The 23,388-nt window shown below is 51.8% G+C and overlaps 1 protein-coding gene across 2 annotated transcripts in view; it reads right to left on the bottom strand.

The window, feature by feature from the left end:
- The window catches only part of LOC147100694 (uncharacterized), a 57,872-nt gene extending 34,800 nt beyond the window's left edge, over positions 1 to 23,072 (bottom strand). The window contains exons 1-5 of one of the 2 annotated variants that reach the window (XM_085967199.1): positions 22,347 to 23,072; positions 21,237 to 21,327; positions 5,338 to 5,400; positions 4,264 to 4,393; positions 2,287 to 2,377 (exon numbers count right to left, since the gene is read on the bottom strand). In XM_085967199.1, coding sequence (XP_085823325.1) covers positions 2,287 to 2,377; positions 4,264 to 4,393; positions 5,338 to 5,400; positions 21,237 to 21,285 — 333 coding nt within the window. In that variant the 5' untranslated portion in view covers positions 21,286 to 21,327; positions 22,347 to 23,072. The remainder of the gene's footprint in view (positions 1 to 2,286; positions 2,378 to 4,263; positions 4,394 to 5,337; positions 5,401 to 21,236; positions 21,328 to 22,346) is intronic. The other variant, XM_085967200.1, reaches the window with a different exon arrangement.
- Positions 23,073 to 23,388: the final 316 nt, after the last annotated feature.

Genomic DNA, 23,388 nt, shown 5'->3' with positions numbered 1-23,388 from the left:
AACCAGACAGGATCAGAGAGATTCAGCCCCAGTCTCTCCAGGAGCCGGTCATAAGATTTATATCTGACGTCTAATAGAGTCTTTAAGATTATGAAGGGTTTGATAGGGTAGACGTAGAGAAGATGTTTCCACTTGTGGGGAAGTCCAGAACCAGGGGCCATAAATATAAGAGTCACTAATAAATCCAATGAGGAATTCAGGAGTGGTTAGAATGTGGAACTCCCTACCACAGGAGTAGTTGAGGCGACTAGCATAGATGTATTTAAGGGGAAGCTAGATAAGCACATGAGGGAGAAAGGAATAGAAGGATATGGAGATAGGGTGAGATGAAGTACAGCAAGTGGAGGCTGATGTGGAGCATGAACACCAGAATGGATCTGTGTAATTCTACGTAATCCAGCTCCCAACCCGTGACCAAGGGAATTGTACACACTTCAATCCTCGGGCTGAGCAGTACAAGAGAGGCACAAATATACATAAGCTGCTCCCCCACTGACACGGACACTGTGCACAGTGTTACAGTATAGTCCACCCCCCCTTACACTGTGCAACATGTACAGTGGGCCAAGCGTGCTAACACTAACACACCCACTATAGGTGCTGGGGACTGGACCAGATACTAACTGGACTATCACTGACTTTTAACAACTCCCTTCACAGACAGACATCAAAAGGGTTAAAAATCTCTCTCTTGACTCACTCGGCCCAGCAAGGGGTCAGTAATGGGGCTCGAGCAGAAACACAGTGACAGCGGAGTGTTACACGATAGTCACTGCCAAGCTCTCGACGGGAACAGCTTCTCCCAGCTGCAAACCAGCCGGGGCTTCATCCATAATTCAGAAAAACAAAATCGCTGGTCTAAAGTTTCAGCTGAACACTGTCTCACGGCACAAAAGGCTTCTGCCTGTGGCCGAAAGCCCACATCTCAATTAAACACACACCAGCCTGCCTGGTCTGACACCTGCAAACTATCCGGCTTCACTTCTCCTGCCCTGCCCTGCCCTGCTCTAAACTGTCTGAAACATCGCTGAACAATTAGCGTGGATTTATTTTAAAAGAGACGACCTTCCTCGCTATCTCCGAGACAGAGAAGGGTCAGGGAGCAGGTTTCTCTCAAGTCAGTTTGCCACTGGTTACCATGGGCAGGATTTGGGCCGATGCTGGATAGAAGATGTCAGGTTTTGGCTCCTCAACTTCACCTCTTTCCCCCCACCCCTCTCCCCCAACTCTCTCCCCCCACCCCACGCCACCTCTCTCCCATCCCTCCGCTCACCCTACCTTCCCGCACTACCCCCCGCACCCCCCCACCTCCCCCCCCCACCCAACCCCATCCTCTCAACTACCCCTCCCCTCACCCTCCCCCACCTCCCGTTTCAAACCCAGTCCTCTGCCCCTCCAGAGACTGGAGCACAAATGTCTGACACTCCAGTGCTGTACTGAATGAACTAAAACAGATAATCTGATCTGGGCTGTTAATCAGCACTGTTAATGATTGAACTCTGACAACAAGTCACTAAATCGGACCTTGCTCATGCTGGTATTATGGGATTGCAGCAACGTCAGGTCTGGTCAGGGTGTCGAGAGAGGGGCAGTTGGTGATTAAACAACAAAACCTGTCTCTCAATCAGTTATCTTCCTAAGTAGATCTGTCACTGGCAAAAAAAACAGCAGATTCTCACCAGCCACCCTTCATCATCGACTTGTTGCCCGTGACAGTCGGTTTGCAAAAGAGCGGGAGGAAAAAAAAATCAACCAAGTACCCAAACTTTAACTTATCCAGAAGGTCAGGCCCCGAGCCTCCGAGCCCGGTCAGGACAGGAAGGTTTTTGGGATCAGGGTTCAAACTTGATGATTATCCAGTAACTCCTGTTGGAAGTGCCCACGTACGGACTTCGGAGGATGACGGGGAACCAACTGGATTCTGGTGTGCCGCTCTGGTAGAATGGCCTGGGGCACCCACCTAGGCTCAAACATGAAGACTGGGTACTTGGAAGAGGTGGTGGGGGGGGGGGGGGGGGGGGTCTTGGCGCTCATGGATCTGTACCCCAGAGTCAGCAACTTCAGAATAAGGAGGTTTTAATTCACAGTAATAGGAGGGGGGAAATAAATAGGAAGCAAGCGGTTATATCTGGACAGACACCAACTTTTTAAAATCTAGGCCACGACATGCTGGAGTTACGGTGCGAAGTTACAGGTTTCAGGACCAGCGGGACTGCGCTGGAATTCCTCCTCCCCGTATTTCCTGCAAACACTAAACATCAGCCGCAGTATCAGGACTGGGCCTACCTTATCCTGCTCCTCCCGTCGCAGGCTCTCCTCCACACGCTTCTCAATCTCCTCTTGAACAACTTTGGCATATTGAGAATCGAGCTCCTCACTAAACACAAACAGTGCGGTTAGTTCAAGAAAGGCAGGACTTGCATTTCTATAGCACCTTTCACAAGTTCAGGACATCCCAAAGCACTTTACAGCCAATTAAGTACTTGTCAAGTGTGGTCACTGTTGTAATGTAGGAATCGCAACATCCAATTTACACACAGCAAGATCCCACAAACAGCAACGTGATAATGACCAGATAATCTCGCCCGCTCTTCCTCAAAATAGTGCCGTGGGATCTTTCACTTCCATTTGAGAGCAGACGGGGCCTCGGTTTAACGTCTCATCCGAAAGACAGCACCTCTGACAGTGCAGCACTCCCTCGGGACTGCACTGGGAGCGTCGGCCTGGATTAGCTGCTCAAGTCTCTGGAGTGGGGTTTGAACCCACGACTTCCTGACTCCGAGGTGAGAGTGCTGCCCATTGAGCCACGGCTGTAGTTTAGCACAAAAAGAGGCCAGTTAATTTAACAAAGAGTTGGGGGGAGAAAACGGAGCTCGGGCAGAAGTAGTGTGCGCGTGTGCTTGGGGGTGAGGGGGTTGTATGTATGGGGGACACACAAGCTGCCAGGAGTTTTAATTTCGACAGTGAAGATGATGTTGGGATCAGGAGCAGGAAGTGTGGGCAAAGCCAGGGGATTTGGAGCTTGGGAGGAATGAGAGGAAAAGCCTAGCGGAGTAGCAGTATGGATAACATTAACACAAGCTCACGTCGGAATCTACATTCAGTTGACGCGATGAGCTGTCGCAGGGAACATCCTTCTACCTTGCACCAAGAGACAGAGGTTTGAATATTCTGAAGCAAGAGCTGGAGACGCTCCAGGGCAGGAGGAACAGACCACACCCGACATGTGTAAATTCCTCACCAATTCAAGCTGCTACCTGATCCACACGCACCACAGGCTTTGTGTTTGCCCAATGCAGGGTGCACACAATCTCCTTGTAGAGACACGCTCCACTTACTGGAGTCCTGAGGGTTTAAGAACTTGGCGAGAAGCAGGGCTGAGGGGGGTGCTCGAGTCTGTACGGAGGGAGTCCTGGAGTTTATCCGCACAGTTTACCGGCACAGAGCTCTGGTCAGCTTCCCGCGGAGGCCCATCCTACCAGTCACATCCTCAGCCTGCAGGGTTCCGAGTGGGGGCCAGACTGGCTGGTCTATCAGCAGAGGCACTGTGGGCCTGGCGAGCACAGGCAGCAGATCGTGGAGCCGCTGCGGCTGCAGATACCTGCTTCCCCGCGACAGATGGTCATGTGCCGGTCACCGGACAAGCGCAGGCGAGAGTCCTGGGCCAGTGGGAGCAGGTATCGGGAGTTCCACCTGGGCAGCACAACTTGCCACAGGCTGTTCACCGCTGGCGATCGGGACTTAAACCCGGATCAGGCGCGATGGAATGGAAGTCCACTATCGGCACAGTGGGTGAACATGATGTGGTAAAATTCTGAGCCAAAGAGACCGGATCCTGGGGGAGGAGCTGGGCAGCACCTCGGTCCCAGTGGGCACAGCACACAATAGGCTATTGTTCCGCAGTTTGCCGTGTTGTCCAGAAGCAGCGGGAGGGCCGCGTGGGTCACGGCTGGGAACCGAGCCCAGTGAGTCAGTTCAATGGGACGGCTCATCAAAGGGAGCCCTTTCTGTTCCAAATACTGAGATCATTAAAATCATTTTATATATTTTGCTTTTAAACAAATAGTCACCAGAATTTTATTTGCTGTTTTATAAAAAGTTCAATTTTATTGCTGGCAGGGAGCCACCTCATTTCCCCCACCCCCAGTCCGCCCCATTACCCCCCCCCACCCCCGCTTTGGCTCCTCGACCCTTCACGTTGCCCTGTTGCCCTAGTCCAGCTCTCTGGTTCAGCCTCCCCTCCCACCCCACCAATGTACGTACATCTGTTGCTGGTGTTCCCGGCTGTAGTGTTTGGCCTCCATTTCCTCCTCATCCTGCAGCTTCTTGGCCACGCAAACATCCTGACGGACCAGCTTGTTCTTCTCGATGTTTGAGGCGTAGTGCTGTTCGACTGGGAACACAAGCAGGGGCATCATTTAGCAGCGACACAGGACTCGCTCCGTCATTTTATAAACCGCAACTTAGGTTTAACTTTTATCAAAGAACCAGAATCAGAACCCCCGCTCACAGACCCCGACTCTCGCTGGGGTGCGGGTTCCACAGGCCCCCCATGTCCAAGCTTTGCCAGTGATACAGAACATTCAACTGTGGAGGGTATTACAGCCTTCACCTCATGCCCCCAGACACACATTCCCACCCGCCCCAGTGCCACTGACCTCCATTGCGGACCGCCCCCCAGAGCTGGATTTCAAAATCCGCGTGCTTATTTTATGTATCCTTCCGTGGCCTCGGTTTATCCTTCTGTCTGCAGTATTCCCATCCCTACATCCCAGCTCATTCCCTCCACTCGAGCCTGGGAGGTAACCCCCTCCCACAAAATCAGAGCCTCCAACCCTCATGGTGCTGCATTTGGGAACTCTCTCCCTAACCTCCTCTGTCCCACCTGCTGCCCCTCTCCCCACCTTCAAATGGCCTCCCCACCCCCCCCTCACCTCTTCCCGCCCGGTTTCCAATCGTCCCCCTCGCCTCTGAAACACGTCTAGCGCCGCACAGAGTTCGAGGCGCTATACGAGAGTGAATTAAGGAGCAGGAACCTCGGCCGATTCGGCCCCCTGTCCTAGCCCAAGGGCACCGAGCACAACTTGAAGCCCCCACTCCCCCCAGCACCCTGCGAGCTCCCCCCCCCCCCCCGCACCCTGCGAGCTCCTCCCAAGTTGGGGACGGAATCCCCTGGTCCGTGTGACTGGGTCACTGTCGCAGCTCGGCCTTGCTGAAGGGGCGGCCAAGGAGCAAACGGATGAAAATAATCTCGGTGGCACAATCAGTCCGTGGGGTTGAACGCAGGCTCCACTCAAAGCCACAGGTGTTTCAGCCCCTGGCGCTGTTTCCACTTACTCTCTTGTTCCTGAAGATTGTGCGCCAATGCCCCATCCTCCAAGACAGCAAACCCACGGCACACTACAACACAAGAGTGGAAAGTAAAGGTTCTGGTCACACCATACATCACTGGTAAATGGAGCCGTCAAACAGGCACCAATATTAGATTCACACACAGCCACAGTCCCAACCAACCTCTTGCTCAAGAGCCACTCCCCAGAATGCTACAACACCCTATGCCACCGCACTGTCTGCATTTTTTGCCGAACACATAGCACCTTAAAAATGTTTTGTTTTTAAAAAGACAACTTTCCCCAAGAACTGTGATCAGCCTCCAGTCGACGACAACAACAACTTGCATTTATATAGCGCCTTTAACGTAGTAAAACGTCCCAAGGTGCTTCACAGGAGCGATTATCCGAACAAAATTCGGCACAGAGCCATGTAAAGAGATATTAGGACAGATGACCAAAAGCTTGGTCAAAGAGGGAGGTTATACGGAGCGCCTTAAAGGAGGAGAGAGAGGCGGAGAGGTTTAGGGAGGGAATTCCAGAGCCTAGGGCCCAGACAGCTGAAGGCACGGCTGCCAATTACAGCACATTCCCACAGGGAGCGGTTGAACAGTAAAGACAGTCAGATTCCTGCACTGGTGAGGCTGGGCCAGGATAAACACCGCTCCAGCTTAGGGTGGCTCAGTAGGTCGGGGGTTCAAGCCCCACTCCGGGACTTGAGCACATAACCTAGGCTGACACTCCAGTGCAGTACTGAGGGAGTGCTGCACTGTCGGGGGTGCTGTTAAACCGAGACCCCCCCCCCCCCGTCTGCCCGCTCCAGGTGGATGTAAAAGATCCCATGGCCATAATTCGAAGAAGAGCATGGGAGTTCTCCCCGGTGTCCTGACCAACATCACTAAAAACAGATTATCTGGTCATTATCACATTGCCACTTTTGCCTACATTATAACAGTGACAACACTTCAAAAAGTACTTCATTGGCTGTAAAGCACTTTGGGACATCCAGAGGCCATGATAGGTGCTATATAAACACAAGCCTTTCTTAACAATAGGGTTTCCTCAAGACAGTCCCTCAGGAGAAATGTGCAAGGCTATGGGGAAAGAGCAGGGGAGTGGGACTAATTGGCTAGCTCTACCAAAGAGCTGGCACAGGCACGATGGGCCGAATGGCCTCCTTCTGTGCTGTAAGCGAAGGGGTCGTCAACATTCCCCTATTTAGCGTTAATAATGTTACATGATGCACCACTCCACTCCCATCATTAACAGCAGACACTCTGATTTATCGTGAATGATGTCGTGAGAAATCTAACTGCGTAAACATTCCAGCTCCACACAAGGCTTGCTTGACTGAAACTTCTATTTTTAGTCAGACACAGAATTTCTATAAAAGCTGATCACAGCCACTGGATAACCTGATGTGGCACGACACATAAACACACACTCCCAGGGCAGCAGCAGAAGAGAGAGCACTTCCTCCCATCCTTGTCTGGCACCAAGAGCTTCCTGGAAAGCTCGAGTCCTGCTGCGGGTGCTCAGCTCCCAATACTTCCACTTTTGCAAGTCACAAGAAGGTGGTGAAATGACTATACTCTGTTTCAACACAGTCGTGGGCTCCTCCCAGCGCAGATGAAAGAGGCAGTGGGACAATGGCAGCAGTGGGTCAATGGTTTGGAAATGCTGCAATTATTCCCCTCCCAGTATCCTCCCCTCTTCCTCGCTCGGGTATGGTTCCCCAGGCACTGCGAGTATCAGGCCCAGAGTGGCCAGTCTTCACATAGGAGCCTGCAAGTGTCAGCAGGGCTAATCCACCGTGTGGGGCTTCACAACCGAGTCCAATCCCGTCCTTCAGCCGAGCTCAGTGCAGGTGCACTTTATACCAGGGGTCACTGGATAGAGATGAGGAGTGGGAACCCTGGCTGATCCTTCCTCTCCTCGGACTAGCAGCAGCGCTCTGGCCCCCACAAGGGCCCCAGCTGAGCAAGCAAACCTGGGGCTGGGGCACAGGCCCACTGCACAAGAGTAAATAGTCAGAATATAGCAGTCGGAGGCTGGGCTGAGTAGAGAAAGCAACACTCTAGATCGAACGGTGTTGGGTGTTTTAAAGCTGGCACTGGGTGTCTGAAGTTCTCCATTCCCCAAACACCAATAATACCATGACCGTTAAAAAGTGAAAGTAAAGGATTAATTTTAATTTTTTGAATGCAAATATTGTGTCAGAAAACAAATTACACAGCAATTCTGAGAGCCAGAGAGGGCAGGCGAGCGCCAGAGAACAGACTCCGGTGGGAGATTAATTTTAATCTAACCCACCTCCGGGTATTGCATTCCTGTCTAATACGAAGAACGCCAGTCAGCCTTTGCCCAGAGTATGTGCCTCACCTCACTCACCCATTGGGCATTAACAACACAGGGGGTCTGGGGACTGTGTCGAGCTGGTCGACTCGGGTGGGGGGGGGGGGGGGGTTAACAAAGAGCAGAACAATCCCAGGCTCAGTTTACCCCCCCCCCCTCCTCAAATTTTGTACGGAGTTACTTATCTCAGTTAACAAATCACACCGGTGTTAATGGAGGCAGCAGCTGGATTGATCTCTGTCTTCCCACCACCCAGCCCAGGGGCACGGAGGCCCATTAAACACACCGACTACTGCCTCACCTGGGATGCAGTAACTCAGCACAGACCAGAGACTGAACCTGGGACCCTGCCAGCTCCTCATTTCCCCTTTGCTGGACTTGTAGAAATCAGAGATCCCAGCAGGTGCGCACTTACGGACAATGACGGACAGGTAAAGGCCCTCTGGTCAATCCAGCCTGTGACACCTTGTGTATTTGGCGGGGTTGAAAAATCTGGGGAAATTCCTCTCCAACCCATCTAGGTGATCGAAACTAGTCCAGGAGATCACGCTGGCCCTGAATTCCCTGCAGTACCTACCTCCTGCAAGAGGTGAGGCCTAACAGCCCTTCAATCTGGTCATGGTAAGTAAAGGGCTCCTTTTAACATCAAGTTGTTTTGGCATCAAACAGTTAGCAGCTGCAAGACATCCTTTGATGTGGTAGTAGCAACACCGAGTGAGCAACACTCGGTAAAACCGATCCCCAGGAGCTGGTCCGATGGCTCAGCTGGTTAAAACAGAGATTGGAGCCCAAAACCCCAGCAGACACCCCCGGTGCACCGAGGGAGTGCTGCACTGTCAGAGGTGCTGTCTTTTAGATGAGAAATTAAACCGAGGCGCCGCCTGCCCTCTCAGGGGCACGTAAAAGAGCAGGGGAGTTGTCCCCGGTGTCCTGGCCAATATTTATCCCTCAACCAACATTACTAAAAACAGATTAACTGGTCATGATCACATTACTGCTTGTGGGATCTTGCTGTGTGCAATTTGGCTACCGTGTTGCCTACATTACAAGAGAGACAACACTTCAAAAGTACTTCATTGGCTGTAAAGCACTTTGGGATGTCCTGAGGTTGTGAAAGGCGCGATATAAAATACAAATTCTTTCTTTTTCCTGTTTAGCTGACCCGCATAGATTCGGAATATCCTGGGTTTGGTCCCCATTGGGTGCAGTGTCAACCAACCATTGCAGTCCTACCACCATGTCAACTTACTCTGCACAGGGCGGGGAATTAAGCCCGAGGTCTTGCACCCTCCCCCCCCCCCCCCGCCCAAAAAAAGTTGTTGCGGCTGGGGGTCAATTGAAAAGTTCAAAACTGAGATTGATAGATTTTTGTTAGGCGAGGGTATTGCGGGATATGGAGCCAAGGCGGACAGATGGAGCCAAAGGGGGTGATTTTCACCGAATATTTTTAGGAGTTAAATAGCCTGAGGTGGCCAAGATGGGGTCTTATCTTGCAACACTGGTTTAGTCCATGTTTAGGCAAGACACCATCTTGGTAAAGGAGTTGAAGCCAGCGCTAGGAACGGCTGCCTGGAGGCTTGTTAAACAGTTGATTGCCTGTTAAAATGCCTGCTTGCGCTCATTAAAGAGGCTGCACAGCATTTTGGTGGCTCGCGCTTCAACTAACGCCCTTTCTGAACAGCAACCAGCTGTTTGGCAGTGAGCACTGCGTTAGTGTCGATTTCAAGCTCTACTTAAAGGGATACTCACCATTTCATGGTCAGTGCTACTGGAGCTGTGAAGAGGACCTCAAACACATCGGGAGACTTTCTGGGACACTTTATCAAGACTTCAACACTCGAGCAACATTTATTCTGGAAATTCTCTGAGGACTTCACCTATAAAAAGAGTAGGTGCTCTGCTACACCACCTTATGAGTCACCAGGCGAAAGGAAGTGCTTGGTCTGGGCATCTTGCTAGGGGTCCCCCCTTGGTCTGGATGAGGAATGGGAAGAAGACATGAGGCCAGGCCGAGCAGCACCAGCTGCTGCAGGAGAGAGGGAGAGGAGGGCGAGGTAGCGTCCTTCCCTCCCTGCAGGCACAGGACGTCCCTCCTCCACCAGGACCTCCAGTGCCGAATCTGAGAACCTGTGCACCCTCTCCCTCAATCCCTGAGCCATCCTGCAACGTGCTGCTGTGTGCCAGCCAGTGCACTCCACACCTTCAGTGAAAGTGGGTGCGAGGAGCCCACATATACTGCTCCACGAAAATTGTGTCTAAGCAGCATTAGAGTGCTAAACCTGCAGGTTTCTGGTCAGCATCTGCAGGCAAGTACAAATTATGGTATTCAGCAATTAGGACTAAAATTGTGCGCTAAATCAGGACTTTCAAACGGCCGAGTCTTATTAGCACTGCACCCATTTAGCGCCTGTTTTCACCTTTTGGCCAAAATAACCCCCCCCCCCCCCATGATCTAACTGAATGGTTGAACAGGATCAAGGGGCTGAATGGCCTCCTCCTGTTCCTGTGGTGTCTCCCCCTCAGCTACTCACTGCCTTACCCCACTGAGGACTGGGGGACTTGCCAATTCACCAGGTAAAATAAACCAGGATGAAATTCCTGGTGTATCTGCACGCTGCCTCGGCAACTGCCAAACAGGAGGCAGCTACTGGGTATGCGCAGTCAGAGGTCGTTCCTCTCTCAAAACTACATCTGTCATTCAGACAAGTGGATTGTATAGCAGAGCCCCCCGCCCCGCACCCTCCCCCCACACAGGTCAAGGAAACGGCTGTAGGGATTGTATTAGCAGCACAGTTACCATGGAGATGTCAGGGTTAGTCAGACAGTGGAATCCTGGCTCTGAGCCCAGGAAAATGATGCACGTGAGGCCCGCGCATTCTCTCAAATACACACACCAGGCCTCGCAGGGCAGAAAGGCCCCCAGATTTGCCCCACATTATGTTGATTGCACCGAGGACAGTGTTCTGGTCTAAGAGGGGGGGGAATTCCTCTTTGTCAACCTCCACCCCCATACATTCCGCCCCCCCCCACCACCGCCCACCCACCCCTTAAAAATAAATAGCCAGGGCTCCCGGTTTCGGATCACAACCCAGTGACTGCTGCTGGGAGATGCGCGTGACTGTTCCCCTTACTGCAACCAGGCTAGCTCCACACAGACCATTGAACCAGGGCACCTCCTGGTCTCCTGGTGTGGCTCAGTCATTCACTGCCTGAACCAGCTCGGGCATTGGCTGGGGCGTGGGGGGCCGGGGCCCTCCCCTACAATATTCAAATAGATCCCCCCCTCTAACATATTGCTGCCAGTCGTTGAAAAAAAAACATTCGAGACAACCACAACTTAAGACTATTTTCTCCTGGAATGTTGTAGTGCAGTAATTGCAGCTTGTAAACACACATTGTGCATCCGCCACATCGGAAAAGATGGGTGAAGAACTGAGGCAAATAAACCCACACAGACAGATGGAGACATTTAGGAGTTAGCGATCTCTGCCAAGTGAAATGTGTTGATGGAAAGTTTGGAAATACAGCCAGTCTGTCTTCACAGGTCTGAGTGAGGACACAGGGAGCCGGTGACTGAGAGCAGACCTGGCTTCATTTTTAAAGGGGGAGGTGGGAAGAAAGATGTTTTATTTAAAAGAGCACAAGTTTGCATTTCTGCACACATCCACCATCCAGGCCTCACGGGCTGTGAAGGGCCCGGGTTGTCTCCAGTATTAACTGATCTCACCTTACAGTAGGGCCCCAGCAGCCCTGGGAAGTAGGTATAATCCACCAGGGCTCCTACATCTTTATCTGGTGTCCCCCTACTGCAAAGCACACCAGGTGCAAACATGATCGCACTCAGCTGTGATCAGCGCCCCCCCCCCCCACCCCACCCGGTCAAATAGCCTGCCCACTCACGCATGGACTGGGGGTGGCAGAGGGAGAGGGGGGGTGGGAGAGTGGTTGAACGTGGTCTTCATGGAACAAGTCAACATCAACAACTTGTATTTATGCAGGACCTTTAATGTCGTAAAACATCCCAAGGCGCTTCACAGGAGCGTAAATCAGACAACATTTGACACCGAGCCACATAAGGAGATATTAGGACAGATGAGCAAAAGCTTGGTCAAAGAGGTAGGTTTTAAGGCACATCATGAAGGAGGAGAGGGAGGTAGAGAGGCAGAGAGGTTTAGGGAGGGAATTCCAGAGCTTAGGGCCGTGGCAGCTGAAGGCATGACCGCCAATGGTGGAGCGATTAAAATCAGGGATGCTCAAGAGGCCAGATTTGGAGGAGCGCAGAGATCTTGGAGGGTTGTAGGACTGGAGGAGGTTACAGAGATAGGGAGGGGCGAGGCCATGGTGGGATCTGAAAACAAGGATGAGGATTTTTAAATTGAGGCGTTGCCGGACTGGGAGCCAATGTAGGTCAGTGAACACAGGGGTGATGGGTGAACGGGACATGGTGAGAGTTAAAATACAGGCAGCCAAGTTTTGGATGAGCTCGAGTTTATGAAGGGTGGAAGATGGGAGGCCGGCCAAGAGAGTGTTGGAATAGTTTAGTCTGAGGTAATAAAGGCATGGATGAGGGTTTCAGCAGCAGATCAGCTGAGGCAGGGGCGGAGTCGGGCGATGCTACGAAGGTGGAAGTAGGCGGTCTTGGTGATGGAGCGGATGTGGTCCTCTCTTCAGACAGCAGGAGGGAGGAAAGTAGAACAGATCTCAAAATAGAGTCGTGCACCTCCAGCACCCCTCGCTCTGACCTCCCCCAGCACTTCCCGCTCCAACCCCCTCAGCACCTCTCGCTCCCCCCACCCCTCGCTCTGACCTCCACCACATCCCGCTCCGCTCTCAATCTCCAGCACCTCCCGCTCCGACCCCCCCTCCCCAGCAAAGATATTTCTTCCTTCAGCTCAATTCCGTTGCATTTCACAATGTCTTTCGAGGAGTCTGACTAACCAGAAGTGTGAGATGGTCAAAGTTGACCAGGCATCTGGCCTCTCAAAAACTCAACATCCACTTACTACTGGAGTTTGTTTAAAGTGTATACATCATTTGCAATATTGCTCAGCTGCGTCCATTTCCTGTGCTCTGAATAATTCCCCACATAATCTGCAATCCCTCAACGAACAGAAAGGAACCAGGGCTGCATTTAGCAAGGTGATTCTAGCTAAATGCGCTCTTTGGCATGAGCAGGGTCTTGATATGGAACAGGGGCCATAGGGCAAGGTTCAATAATTCAAGTCAAAAGGAAGAAAGAGAACACGTTTAGCAGTGGGAGAGGTGCTGGCACGTTGGGTTAAGAGTTGTACAAGGAACCCGAGGTAAAGTAGCCCAGATTGCAGGGATGAAAGTCTATTTTCTCAGAGGGTTGTTGGGTGCTAACAAAATGAAATTTAGGCAGTATTATCCCAGCTCCTGCTGTGTATGGGCACATGGCTCAAACTATTCATTATTGAGCACTAAGTTAGCAATTCCAGTCAGAACGACGTGGTTACGGTGGTGTAGTGTAGCGGTTATGTTCGTGGACTAGTAATCCAGAGAATAGGAGCCCAGTTCCCACCATGACAGTTTGAGAATTTGAATTCAGTTTAAAAAAAAAAAAATCTGGAACTAAAAAGCTGGCATCAGTAAACGTGACCATGAAGCTGTTGGATTGTCATTAAAAACCCAACTGGTCCAATAACGGGAAGGAAACCTGCCGTCCTTACCCAGTCTGGGCCTACATGTGACTCCAGTCCCACACCAACATGCTTGACTCTTAACTGCCCTTTGAAGTGGCCGAGCAAGCCACTCAATTGCATCAAACCACTTCAAGAAAGCCCCACCACCATCTTCTCAAGGGCAACTAGGGATGGGCAATAAATGCCAGCCTTGCCAGCAGCGCCCACATCCCAAAAATGAATAGAATGAAAGGCATGGCGTGTGGGAAGTGAGACAGTCATCTTGGACAGTCGTGGGCTAACTCACTGTTCGGGTGGCCTTAAACCTCAGTGCGTACTTGATCTGGGAGGACTCAAATGTTAGGAATTGACTAAACTGAACCTTGTACTGTTGGTTGTGGAGTTTTCCATCAAACCGTTCCCACTGCCTTCAAATGATCGTGTGACCTGCCCAGTCATCACCGCACAAAAGGAAAGAAATCTGTACACAAGTAAATGCGAATAAATTTAGAAGGGCAATTAATGAAAAAGGATTTTGGTCCAGATGTTGACCAATCACAGGATCACAATCTAGATACGGAACCAATTCGGTCCATTCCAGCTCGGCCATCCAGAAAATCCCGCAGTCCCCACTCCCTCAATCGCAACATCCACTGTTAAAAACTACTCCACCCCCTGCCGTTCATTCCCTGTATTGATCACTTGGAAAATAAAAGCTTTGACAGGAGCCTTTTACCAGTTTGACCCTGTGCCCCCTGTGCATAGTGTTCCTGATTTACCTCTTCCATCATGTTTACCATCTCATATACACTACTTCCTGTCAAGGTTGGATAGCCCAAGTTCTATGATCTTTCCCTCTAACTCAGTTGGCTGATGAGAACGAGCAGTCTTGGGGCCCTTTTCCGAAACGCCTCCAGGACTTCAATGTCCCCGAGTCTTGGTGATCGGACCTGGACACAGTACTTAAAAGTGCAACGGACCAGAGTACTGTACAGTTCAAACATAGCGACTAGACAACGTGAAGCTGTCAGCAACAGACTGAATCAAATACTAGTGAATCCAATTATACATCAAAGCAGGTTATTATGTTCCTGTACAAACCTCATTGGCGAGGTCAAAGGTAATATTACATACAATTTTGGACAGCCTTCATCAAATGGACACTGATACACTGGAAAGAGTTGAAGGAATGGGGATCATGTTTATTTTAGGACTTACTGAATCTACATTTATGTGGCAGGTTTAAAATAGTAAAAATGTCCCACGGTACTTCACAGAGGTGAAAATATGGACACTAACCAATGGTGGGAGAAGAGTTAGGGGCGACGATTGAAGGCAATGTCAACAAGTAGGGTTTGAGAAGGAGAGGGGCAACTAGAGGCTTAGGGATAGCATCCCTGAGGTGGCTGAAGAGACTGGCATCAATGAAGAAGGAAGCGGGGCAGTAGAGAAGGCCAGGTATGGAGGCGTGCGCTGGCTCTACATACGAGGGAGGTTCAGAGTTTACATTGGAAACAAGAGAAAAAGTACAGATATGATCAAGGTTGTTCACTCCCCTGCATGCTAAAATGAATCATGTAAATATAAGCAGATTAATTAACTTGAGAACTAGAGAACGCAAGTACGAGGCTCAAGCAAGTACGAGATTAGATATTTTGTCACCCAGAGTGTTGCATCTGTGTGGCAGGCTCCCAAAACAGATCAACTTCTATTCAAAAGCTGAGCTGCAAGAAGCCAGATGGTTATACTTCAGAGCAGCACCTCCGGGACCTGGACCGAGATCCAATTCAATGCAGTGTTATGGGATGAAAGGCTTCCTTAGAATGGTGACAAGACTCCTATACAAAATAAATCTGGTCAGTCCCAACCAAGTGGTGCCGCGTCCTTGTTCTCAAATCCCTCCATGGCCGCACCCCTCCCTATCTCTGCAATCTCCTCCAGTCCTACAACCCTCCGAGATCTCCGCGCTGCTCCAATTCTGGCCTCTTGCACATCCCTGATTGTCATCGCTCCACCATTGGCGGCCGTGCCTTCAGCTGCCTGGGCCCCAAGCTCTGGAATTCCCTCCCTGAACCCCTCTACCTCTCTCTCCTCCTTTAAGACGCGCCTTAAAACTTACCTCTTTGACCAAGCTTTTGGTCACCTGTCTCAATATCTCCTTATGTGACTCGGTGTCAAAGTTTATAAAGCTCCTGTGAAGCGCCTTGGGATATTGTACTACGTTATTGGCGCTTTTTAAATTGCAAGTTGTTGTTGTTGGTGATGGGTGCGAGTCTCAAGAACAAAACTGCCCCAAATTTGACAATCTGACTCCGACCACAGAAGGACTGGTGACAGTGCTAGGAAATAGGAGAATATGATAATAGTGCAGTACAATGTACTTGTCTGAGGTCAAGGCTGGAGTACACTGTCCAGATGACAGACAGAGACATGCAAAAAAAACCAGCAGATGTCTGGTTAGCAGCAGAACTGAGAATTACAGCGATAATGTACAAATACCCCACAAACTCGCAGTTAACTTCTGAAATCAAAGACCTTTTTGTATTTTTTTTGGATAACTTAAAACACCTTTCAACTCAAAAAAATGGTCAAAATGACATTGCCCAGCATGTGTTCAGCTGTGAAAGGAACAGACGGGAACAACCCCTCCCTCTCCAAACAGAAACAGCCCCTCCCTCACAAGTCCCTTTGATGGAGATGCTCTGGGAACAGATCCCTGAACAGGGAATGTGAGAGTGAGTGTAGCAGCTCATTCAGATGTTAATGCCTCACAGATGGGGCTATAGGCGGAGGTACAAACAGCCTCTGCAAAGGGGTGGGGGGTGGTTGGGGAGGCTGACAACTGCAGAGGGCTTAACAGCAACAGAAAAACTTAATAAAACTCCCCCCAGAAAACTCTTACTCAAGTGAAAGAGAAAAACTTGGCCAGGAGGAGTTTCCCGTTTAATTTTAATTGACTGCCACCAGCTTTAGGGGCTTCTGAAGAGCGCTCCTCAGAATCACCATAAGATCTCTTTCCCTTTCTCCCCCAACCCTTCTTGTTAGCCCGTGTCCTAACCCACACCAAGTCCCGTTCGCCCATCACCCCTGTGCTCGCTGACCTACATTGGCTTCTGGTTAATCAATGCCTCGATTTCAAAATTCTCATCCTTGTTTTCAAATCCCTCCATGACCTCACCCCTTCCTATCTCTGTAATCTCCTTCAGCCCCACAACCCCCCTCCCCTCCACCCAGAGATATCTGCACTCCTCTAATTCTGCCCTCTTGAGCATCCCGGATTATAATCGCTCAACCTTTAGTGGCCGTGCCTTCTGTTGCCAGGGTCTGAAGCTCTGGAATTCCCTGCCTAAACCTCTCCGCCTCTCTCTCCTCCTTTAAGACGCTCCTTAAAACCTACCTCTTTGACCAAGCTTTTGGTCACCTGCCCTAATTTATCCTGATGTGGCTCGGTGTCAAATTTTGTGTCTTAAAATACTCATGTGCAGCGCCTTGGGACGTTTTACATTAAAGGCGCTATATAAATACAAGTTGTTGTTGTTAATCCTGCAGCCAGCCGCAGCTCTGAGCTGTGACTTTCGAGCCTCACACACACACAGACCAATGGGTTGGAGAAAGGTCACAGCAGAGGCTGTAAAGAAGGGGTTGGGTGGAAGTTCGGCCCTGGGGTTTTCCAATGGTTCAAGCAAGGAAGTCGTGCTAAACCTTTATAAATCACTGGTTAGGCCCCAGCTGGAGTGTTGGGTCCAATTCTGGGCACCACACTTTAGGAAGGATGTCAAGGCCTTGGTGAGGGTGCAGAGGAGATTTACTGGAATGGTACCAGGGATGAGGGACTTCAGTTATATGGAGAGACTGGAGAAGCTGGGATTATTCTTCTTGGAGCAGAGAAGGTTAAGGGAAGGCTTTTCCGGTGATGCCCCTATATCCCAAAAATTGGGGTGGGGGGGGGGGGGGGGGGTGGAAAAGTCACTGACCTGAAGGCTAACATTTACAATCAGTTACAACTGCCCTCAGTTTATATGCAGCAATACTCTCTGGAATTGCCCATTTAGAGATGAGCCCTTACAGAGATAAGTCAGCTCAACACCACAACCGTGCCCCAGGCTGAAGACTAGCCACCAGTAAATCGGCAGGACATATTACAGGAGGTGGAACGGCCCACATTGATTTTTAAAAGGAAGAGGAGGGGAGCTGTGCGAAATCCCCTTGCCGAGCTTTCATTCAGTCAGGATAGCAAGGAAAACAAATAAAAAACAAGGCAAAGCTTCTTTGCCAAACACTTACTGAAGTGAATGTTTCTTTTCTTTTTGGGAGAAGAGTTCCAGATTTCCACCAACCTGTGTGTGAAGAAGTGCTTCCTGCCATCACCCCTGAACGGCCTAGCTCCAATTTTAAGGTTGTGCCCCCTTGTTCTGGACTCCCCCTCCAGAGGAAAGAGTTTCTCTCGATCTACGAAGGCTGCGGAGGAGCCTTTTTCACCAGATGGCTTTTGAAGGAGGGAAGAAGAGGTGGCAGTACGGAGGGGCTTCGGGGGGGGGGGGGGGCAGAGCAGAGGGGGTTTAGGGGAGGGGCAGGGCGGAGGGGAGTTAGGGGAGAGAGGGGGCAGGGTGGAGGGGGTTTAGGCGAGAGGGGGCAGGGCGGAGGGGGTTCAGGGGAGAGAGGGGGCAGGGCGGAGGGGGTTCAGGGGAGAGAGGTGGCAGGGCGGAGGGGGTTTAGGCGAGAGGGGGCAGGGCGGAGGGGGCTCAGGGGAGAGAGGTGGCAGGGCGGAGGGGGTTCAGGGGAGAGAGGTGGCAGGGCGGAGGGGGCTCAGGGGAGAGAGGTGGCAGGGCGGAGGGGGTTCAGGGGAGAGAGGTGGCAGGGCGGAGGGGGCTCAGGGGAGAGAGGTGGCAGGGCGGAGGGGGCTCAGGGGAGAGAGGTGGCAGGGCGGAGGGGGTTCAGGGGAGAGGGATGGCAGGGCAGAGGGGGTTGGGGACAGGGCGGAGGGGGTTTAGGGGAGAGAGGGGGCAGGGCGGAGGGGGTTTAGGGGAGAGGGGGGGCAGGGCGGAGGGGGTTTAGGGGAGAGAGGTAGCAGGGCGGAGGGGGTTTAGGGGAGTGAGGGGGCAGGGCGGAGGGGGTTTAGGGGAGAGAGGGGGCAGGGCGGAGGGGGTTTAGGGGAGAGGGGTGGCAGGGCGGAGGGGGTTTAGGGGAGAGGTGTAGCAGGGCGGATGGGGTTTAGGGGAGAGGGGGGGCAGGGCGGAGGGGGTTTAGGGGAGTGAGGGGGCAGGGCGGAGGGGGTTTAGGGGAGAGAGGGGGCAGGGCGGAGGGGGTTTAGGGGAGAGAGGGGGCAGGGCGGAGGGGGTTTAGGGGAGTGAGGGGGCAGGGCGGAGGGGGTTTAGGGGAGAGAGGGGGCAGGGCGGAGGGGGTTTAGGGGAGAGAGGTAGCAGGGCGGAGGGGGTTTAGGGGAGAGAGGGGGCAGGGCGGAGGGGGTTTAGGGGAGAGAGGTGGCAGGGCGGAGGGGGTTTAGGGGAGAGGGGGGGCAGGGCGGAGGGGGTTTAGGGGAGGGGGGGCAGGGCGGAGGGGGTTTAGGGGAGAGAGGGGGCAGGGCGGAGGGGGTTTAGGGGAGAGGGGGCAGGGCGGAGGGGGTTTAGGGGAGTGAGGTGGCAGGGCGGAGGGGGTTTAGGGGAGAGAGGTGGCAGGGCGGAGGGGGTTTAGGGGAGAGAGGTGGCAGGGCGGAGGGGGTTTAGGGGAGAGAGGTGGCAGGGCGGAGGGGGTTTAGGGGAGAGGGGGGGCAGGGCGGAGGGGGTTTAGGGGAGAGGGGGGCAGGGCGGAGGGGGTTTAGGGGAGAGAGGTGGCAGGGCGGAGGGGGTTCAGGGGAGAGAGGTGGCAGGGCGGAGGGGGTTCAGGGGAGAGAGAGGTGGCAGGGCGGAGGGGGTTCAGGGGAGAGAGGTGGCAGGGCAGAGGGGGTTCGGGGAGAGGGACGGCAGGGCAGAGGGGGTTAGGGGACAGGGCGGAGGGGGTTTAGGGGAGAGGGGGCAGGGCGGAGGGGGTTTAGGGGAGGGAGGTGGCAGGGCGGAGGGGGTTTAGGGGAGAGAGGGGGCAGGGCGGAGGGGGTTTAGGGGAGAGAGGGGGCAGGGCGGAGGGGGTTTAGGGGAGAGAGGGGGCAGGGCGGAGGGGGTTTAGGGGAGAGAGGGGGCAGGGCGGAGGGGGTTTAGGGGAGAGGGGGGGCAGGGCGGAGGGGGTTTAGGGGAGAGAGGTGGCAGGGCGGAGAGGGTTTAGGGGAGAGAGGTGGCAGGGCGGAGGGGGTTTAGGGGAGAGAGGGGGCAGGGCGGAGGGGGTTTAGGGGAGAGAGGGGGCAGGGCGGAGGGGGTTTAGGGGAGTGAGGGGGCAGGGCGGAGGGGGTTTAGGGGAGAGAGGTGGCAGGGCGGAGGGGGTTTAGGGAGGGGGGACAAGGTGACTGAATTCACCATCTTCAAAGGAGGGGGAGAGAATTGTAAAGGAGGCCAGAGTCCAAATCAGTAGTGAGTGCCAACATAAAAAAATTGCGCTCCTCATTCTGAAAAGTGGAGCAGCTGATCAGAGGGATATATTCACAGGGCTTCCTCTCCCACTGAGCACCTCCCGACTCCATTTGTGAAAGGATTCTGGCTACACCCTGCCCCCCGCCCCCCTCCCCTCCCCTCTCCAGAGACAGTCGAAAGAAGGATTGTGGACCACTGTGGATTTTTGACAACATTATAAATAAAATAGCTGCTGTAGAAGAACATTTGCTGACAGTTTATTGATGTTTACATCCACTGCCTGCTGTGGAATAAACAGCCCAGACTCCAGGAACAGAGCACAGATATTGGTGTTGGAGAAAGCTCAGAACCTGTTTATTCTGGACATTGCACTCCAACTGAAAACAAATAAATTAAATATTTTAATCGCACTGTGGGCCATTTTCTTCCTCAGGAAGTTTCTTCTGGAAATAAAACATCCAGAATCAATAGGGCGACTGCTCCAGACCTTCACCGGTGTGGTTGGCCCAATTTAATCCAGATGTGACAGCTACTGAAACCGACTACACTGTCCCATCAAACACTCCCAGGGCAGGTACAGCACGGGTTAGATACAGAGTAAAGCTCCCTCTACACTGTCCCATCAAACACTCCCAGGGCAGGTACAGTACGGGTTAGTTACAGAGTAAAGCTCCTTCTACACTGTCCAATCAAACACTCCCAGGGTAGGTACAGCACAGGTTAGATACAGAGTAAAGCTCCCTCTACACCGTCCCATCAATGTATCTGGTTTGGTTTGCATTAGCTAGCTACTATCCTTGACTGAGAAAAAGGGGGACCAACAGAACTAAAACCCATCCTCAAATCCAAGATCATTTATCAGGGTCACCCCTTTACCCTTTTTTGGGATGATGGCCTGTTGCCCCAATAAGGATTCACTCAACTCATTGCAAGAGGGAAATATGACCACCTTGAGTTTATGGTTACACTAGATCATATACATATTTCATTGGCTGGTTCCGATAACCCTGTGTTACATTTTTGCACCAACACTCTAGTGGTGCATTTCCAAGTTGTCAGTCCCCCCCGTCCCGACTAGCTGTGTTACCTCGATGCCGTCTAGGCCCCAAGCTCTGGAATTCCTTTCCTAAACCTCTCTCTCCCCTCCAAGACCCTCCTTAAACATCTTTGACCAAGCTTTTGGTCACCTGTCCAAATACTTCCTGCTTGGGTTCAGTGTCAATTTTTGTCTGATTAACACTCCCGTAAAGCACCTCGAGAGGTTTTACTATGTTAAAGGTGCTATATAAATGCAGGTTGTTGTTGCACTTAGCAAATGAGCCAATTGGAGGAGCTAATGCAATTATAAATAAACACACACACAAACTTGAAATGTATAAAACACAATATAGAAAGGTTCATCTCCCTCTCACCTTCTTGCACCCGAGGGAGATTGGATTGATCGATCGCGATTTCAGTCATTGTGTCAAACTTGGGTTGGCATCATCCAAATAATGAAACTGTCTAAAATAAACACACACAAAAATGCTTTATATGATGTGCAAACTATGTAACAAAGGATTTACAGCTCACTCGCAGTTTTTAAAAATAAATAAATTGAGAAACCCAAGGGGAGGCCTAAGGCCATGCAGAACACAGCCGAGGTGGGAAAGAGCTGCAAAGGAGAAGAGGTAAAGCACATACTGGTCAGGCGACATCAAGCGTGGCTTTTAAAGTCTGTGGATTGTAGGAAGAAGGGAAAACTAAGGGCGGGGAGGAGTTCCACAGTTCTGTGGTGTGGAAAACTATGTTAGAGCAGGAGATGGCGTGACAAGTCTTCATTTCAATACAGTGAGGATGAAGTGTGTGTTGGACAGTGTCTGGCACTTCAAGCTCATGGCTGAATAGCCTGTTGAGACTTGCAGCCTAGGCTAACACAGGAAGAATGGCCACTTGGGTGAGTTACTGGAGAGCAGCTGGCCTTTGTGAAGACACACACCACCAGAGGCAGGGAGAAGGTCCAGGTGAAGACCAGGCACTACCGTCTCCCCAACTGATGTGGCGCTCTTCACTGGAGAGTATGTTCAGAGCCCAAAGGAGAAGAATCATCACAAGGACAATGTCTGACAGAACTTCCAGACTGAACAGGGCTCCACCTAGATTAGCAGATCATCTACCTACTGACACACCCCAGGATAAGGTCCAGACTGTATCCACAGCTCAATCTCTCATTCCAACTCTCTCCATGATGTCAGAAAAAACATTTTCTGCTCCCCAAAATAAATCCAAATTCATTCAACTCAATCCCCTCCCCAATCCAACCTCCACAACCCAAACCCCGGCCCAACTCCCCAATCCAATCCCCCACAATCCAACTCCCCGACCCAAACCAAATCCCCCAATCTAACCCCGACCCAAACCTCCCAATCCAAACCCCCCCCCCCAATATTGTGAGGAACAATATGTTGCGAAACACGAAAGTATCCGTTTACTTCTGATAAACAATAACAGAACTCGAGCCCAGAGTTTAGGCGGCTCATTACCGGCTCTGGCTCTGGCTCCGGGCTCTCTCTCCCCCGGGCTCTGGCTCCGGGCTCTCTCTCCCCCGGGCTCCGGCTCCGGGCTCTCTCTCCGGATCCGGTCTCTGCAACAATTGATACAAAAAGTTTCCCCAACTCCTGGAAGTTCCGCTCGCTCCTCCCTCGCTCCAGAGATCCGGAGTCCCAGGTTTCTCTCCCCGCTCCGTGTCTCCCGCTTTAAATCACCATCTCCCGGCTCTCTCTCTGAATCTTCCCCTCTCTCTGCCTTTTTATTCCTTCCCCTCCCCAGTTAATTCTCCACTCTCTCTTTCTCTCCCTCTGTCTCCCTCACTCTGTTTCCCTTTTCCTCTTTCTCCCCTTCCTTTCTCTCTTGCTCACTTTTTTTCTTACTCTCCCCACTCTCTCTTTGCCTCTTTATCTTTCCTTCTCTTTCCCTCTTTATCCTTCCTTCTCTCTCTCTCTCTCTAGCCTTCCTTCTTTCCCTCTCTCTCTATCTATCTATCTATCCATCCTTCCTTCTCTCTCTCTCTCTTTATCCTTCCTCCTCTCTCTTTATCCCTCTCTCTCTCTATCCTTCCCTCCCTCTCTCTATCTTTCCCTCTCTCTCTTTATCCTCCCTGTCTCTCTCTTTTCTGCTCCACCTCTGATTCCAACAGCTGTTGTCTTTGGGACTACGGAGCGCAGCCGCTGCCAAACCACATTCAAAATCCTGTCCGCACATCTGCAGAGGCTGATCGCAGCCAAACCCAGCAGTGTGAACACAGAGCCCGACTGTCGAGCTTCACACAAACAGCTACACATCTGAGACCTGCCCCGGCCACCCATTGCCAGACTGCTGCACTGACTCAGTCAGGCTGGTAAACAGACACAACGCTCTGTTTAAACCTGCCTAAAGTTCAACAACAACACCAACTTGCATTTATATCGTGCCTTTAACGTAGTAAAATGTCCCAAGGTGCTTCACAGGAGCATAGAAACATAGAAGATAGGAGCAGGAGTAGGCCATTCGGCCCCTCGGGCTTGCTCCGCCATTCAATGAGATCAT

The sequence above is a fragment of the Somniosus microcephalus genome, chromosome 25, assembly GCF_052327205.1.
Source record: "Somniosus microcephalus isolate GS21.2 chromosome 25, FLI_Smic_1.0, whole genome shotgun sequence".
Lineage (NCBI taxonomy): Eukaryota > Metazoa > Chordata > Chondrichthyes > Squaliformes > Somniosidae > Somniosus > Somniosus microcephalus.
The sequence above is the reverse complement of the archived record's forward strand: the minus strand, read 5'-3'. Positions and strand labels throughout refer to the sequence as shown.